The following is a 4,431-nucleotide window of genomic DNA, read 5'->3' as shown; positions in this document are numbered from 1 at the left end:
TCCCATCGATGTCGTCGGTGCTCGGATCCTAGTCTGGCCCATGGACCGACCTTGCCTCCGACGCGTACGAACTGATGCGGGTGTGGACGCTCAGGATGCTGTAGGACTCGGGCGGGTCATCCGAGGTGAAGGTGACTGCGGACATCGCCTTACCCTTGCGGGCCAGACCATATGCCATGAAATTGGAGATGGACTGGCCACCATGTGACGCCGACTACGAGAAAGACAACAAGATGATTAGAAGAAACATGTAGAATGGAGCGTCAGAATACTAAAAATTCACGTACCCATGCTTGCCTGTACACACCGAGGCTGCGGCTGCCTTGATGGTGTGTGGGGCCTGTCGCTGCCATACGCCGCTCCCACCCCGCCTCGTGGTCCTGGATATAACCCTCCGTGAACCACCTGTCCACGATCATCACCCAGCAGTCCCGATACGACTCGCAGCACCATGGAATCATCTACATGTCATAAAGAATTTGAGATGTAAGAAGACCAAATTAAAGCTACTTAATCTCAAAACGAATCAGTATTATTCTTCTTCATTTACCTCAATGTACTGTTCCCGGGTCAGCGTCCTCTGTCTTGCCTGTGTCTTGGTGATCTTCTCACCAAGGTGCATGGCGTAGTACTTGACGATGCAAGTGAGGCGTTCCTCGTAGTGCATGTCGGTGATTCGTTTCCTGGCACTTTTCACCATCACCTTCTCCGCCCTGCCCTCCTGTCCCTCTTCACATCTGAAAAAGTCCGCAAACAGACACAATGTATCAATTTATTATGTCAAAAAAAGTCAAATGAATGCGATGTATTGATCAAAGTTGTGCGAGCGAGACTTACCCAGAACTCTCTCCTCACCCGCTCCTGCTTATCTCCACATGCATCGGGGGCATCTTTGTAGTGGTCCCACGATTTGGCCAGCTCAGTGTTCCCCTTGTGCGTGACAATGCCGGGGTAAAAGTGCCTGCACACAAGACCCAGGATGTGGTTGGGGTTGCGTGAGTCACCAGGCGACACAACCAGCCAGTGCCTGCACAAGTCATTAACAAACATTATTAGTTTCTCTGACAATTTTCAACAGGTTATATGAAGTAGCTGTGATAAAATCTAAAGTTACTTACCTATCCCCCTAGGGGCGGATCACTGGGCGTAGGGGAAGAAGCGGAGGCCCAAGGAGTTTCGAGGGACCTCACAAGTAGATCCTAGCCACAGCAGAGGAGTCTAAACCAGCTGTGCCTCTAGCCTCGCCGCCCTGCTGTGCCTCGTCTCCCTCGTCGTCCGTCTGCCAAACCAGCTCCTCCTCGTCCGAGGAGTCCAGGGTACGGCGCTCCTCCTTCGACATGTCACGCGGCCTGACTAGAGGAGGCCGGCCCCTCCTGCTGCCGCTGCCGCTACCGCTGCTCCTGGCCCTCTGCCTCCTCCCGTCCGACGACCCCTCTTCTGCATCCGGATCTGCATCGCGTGCCCTCATGAACCTCAAGTTCACGTTCCTTGGCCCACGACTGCCCGCCATCTTTATTCAATCACCTGCAATTAAAAAGAAACAAACAAGACATATTAGTACATGTGTTAAAAATAGATGCTAAATAAATAAACAAAACATGATTACAAAATAACATAGTATTACATGTATTAGAAGTAATCATCATTATTGGGATTATCTGGACCATATGTCTCATCATCACTATCAAAATTGTCCAAATAAACAACACTGCCCGAAGGTTCAATGTTGCCTTCATCGTCATCGTCTAAATGTAATCGCTCAAGCATTTCTATGTCCTTGGCATTTTTCACCTCATCTCCTTCTTCCTCGTCATTGACCCTTTCATTGTCTACTTCCATTTCGATCACCTCGGTTAAGTCTATCACCAACCTTTTTAGTAGCCCATCTTCTTGATAGTACTCTCCTTCATATGTGTTTGGGTTGAAGTTGTAATCTTCATCGTTTGGGACAGCTAGTCTACCATGTGGCGATACCTGGTGCACAATAGCCCAACCCTTAAGAGCCTTGTTGCCTTGGCATGCGTATGGCAAATAATAAACCTGCACGGCCTGGTGAGCCACAATAAAGACATCTTTTCCTTGATAGACGGAATCTTGTCGAATCTCAACTTGACCAATATTAGGGCTCCGTTTCGTTAGTCGAGGATTGAACCAGTGGCATTTGAACATGACGAGACGAAGAGGTTTTGAAGCATAAAATGAAAGTTCATAGATTTCTTCGATTATGCCATGATATTCGAGGCCATCAGTGCCAGGAGTACAAACTCCGCTGTTTGTGGTTTTTCGATGGGGCCGAGCTCGCTCGTAGCTTGCTGTGTGAAAGCGATATCCATTCACATCATAACCTGAATAAGCTTTCACCTTATTGTCGAAGCCATTTGCAACCTATCTCAACTCTTCACTCATAGTTGCATCGGTTTGGGCCTGCAAGCGCAAGAATGAAAGATTGCCGGACTAAGTACGCGAAACTCGGAATCTCGAACTAGGTACGAGGTAAATTGGACAATACCTTTGTTTTGAACCAAGAAATGAAATCAGGCCTCCCTGCTCCTGGACCTTGTGAAAGAAGGGTATCGGTTTGCCATGGGGTAGGACCCCTTGGTTGATGCCAGGATACATGAATAAATTCCCTGTGCAAACGAGAAAGAATCAGTTGGATGCAGAATAGTGTCGGCGTATTCAAACAAGTTCGTTGAGAACTTACTCAATGAACGGCTTCACCTTGGTTAGGTTCTGCAACACATATAGCATGATACTACGCCACTCTTCATTATCCAACCTCTTATTGGTCGATCCACTTGCGCTTCTGAGTTGCCCTTGGAAAAGGCTGAGGTTGGATTCATTCTCATCAGCATTGTAGCGAGGGAGTGGATTATGCACGCTAGGAAGGTTCATTGTGTAGTATAGCTGTGTGAAGTTTATCACCTCCTCCAGTATTGGTACTAGACATACATTTTGAAGCTTTGCTTTGTAGCTCGGTCGTATGTCCATACCCCTTCATTCCAAGCTTTGATCAATTTATCAATCACAGGCTCCATGAACACACCCATATTCTTCCTCGGGTGTCCAGGAATTATCAACGTCAAGATCACGTTATGTCATTGAAAGGCGATGCCAGGGGGGAGATTAAGGGGGATAACAAACATGGGCCAACATGTGTAAGGGGTGTCCATCATGCCATAAGGATTGAACCCATCTGTTGCCAGCGCGACACGTACATTATGAGCCTCATTGGATTTCAGACGATGTTTGTCATTAAAGCTAGTCCATGCTTCACCATCAGATGGATGTACCATCTTGTCAGGATTGTACCATTTGCCATTCTTGTGCCACGCCATCTGTTTTGCGGTTTCCTCGGTCATGAATAGCCTTTGAAGCCTCGGCACAAAGGGAAGGTGCCGTAAGACTCGGGCGGGTATCTTAAGCTGCCTCTTCTGGCCACCACCATCATCAGACTCTACCTCCAGGAACCTAGAGGCTTTACACTTCGGATAGTACTTTGCCTCCTTGTGTTCTTCCCAAAATAGGACACGCCCATTCAGACAAGCATGTATCTGCTCATACGACATCTTCAGTGCTTTAAGGAGCTTATGTGCCTCGTACATGGTCTTCGGCAACATGTGGTCCTTTGGAAGCAGGGTGCCAACCACGGCCAACACCTTATCGAAGCCTTCTCGACTCATGTTCAAATCGGACTTCAACCCCATCAAGCGACTAATGGCATCCAACTGAGAGACCTCAGAATGAGCGTGAAGGGGTTTCGCTGCCGAGTCCATCATGTACTTGAACACATCTACGGCTGCCTGCATCTCCGCCTCCTCACGTCCTTCAGCAAACTGTGCTTGGTGAATGTCATCTACCATATCTGCTACTCCGGCATCAGCATCAAAAGCCTCGACGCGTGGTCTCACCACCTCCTCTCTCATACAATCGGCTTCACCATGGTGGACCCACCGGGTGTAGTTCGGCGTAAACCCATTCTTGTGCAGATGTATACCCATGACTTCCTGGTTTTGCATTCTCCTGTTACCACACTTGCTGCAGGGACACAAAGCCATTTTCGGGTATCTAGTGGCCTTGCCAAATGCACGCTTCAAGAAACGATCGGTCTTGTTCATCCATTCAATGCTGGCATCACCCTGACTTGTCTGGCCCGTGTACATCGACTGACAGTCCTCCATCCTCTAGCATATATAACATCTCCACAGGTGACCATCAATTGCATCTACGCGGTGTCCCTACTCTCTAATAGGTGAGGATAGGTCCTAATCCCACCCGTGGATGCGTAGATAAGGTTAGTTTCCATGCTCCACTCCTATCCCAGACAGAATTTCGACAGCACCTTCCCGCTGTTCTCCCGATACACGTCCTGCAAGAGAGAGTGTGTATCCGGAGAACAACAGGGGGTGATGCCGAAACACCATCTTGGAC

General features: G+C 48.5%; 1 protein-coding gene across 1 annotated transcript; it reads right to left on the bottom strand.

Annotated features, from left to right (window-relative positions):
* Positions 1–3,098: 3,098 nt before the first annotated feature.
* Positions 3,099–4,181, bottom strand: LOC136470076 (uncharacterized). Its single transcript, XM_066468042.1, has one exon. It carries the CDS (start codon positions 4,179–4,181, stop codon positions 3,099–3,101), a length of 1,083 nt encoding a protein of 360 aa, XP_066324139.1.
* Between the last annotated feature and the right edge of the window lie 250 nt (positions 4,182–4,431).

Source organism: Miscanthus floridulus, chromosome 8 (assembly GCF_019320115.1).
Source record: "Miscanthus floridulus cultivar M001 chromosome 8, ASM1932011v1, whole genome shotgun sequence".
Classification (NCBI taxonomy): Eukaryota; Viridiplantae; Streptophyta; class Magnoliopsida; order Poales; family Poaceae; genus Miscanthus; species Miscanthus floridulus.
This window is presented reverse-complemented; position numbering and strand designations above follow the sequence as displayed.

Excerpts from the sequence above, each read along its gene's own strand:
- LOC136470076 (XM_066468042.1), bottom strand. The coding sequence starts at position 4,181 with ATGGAGGACTGTCAGTCGATGTACACGGGCCAGACAAGTCAGGGTGAT.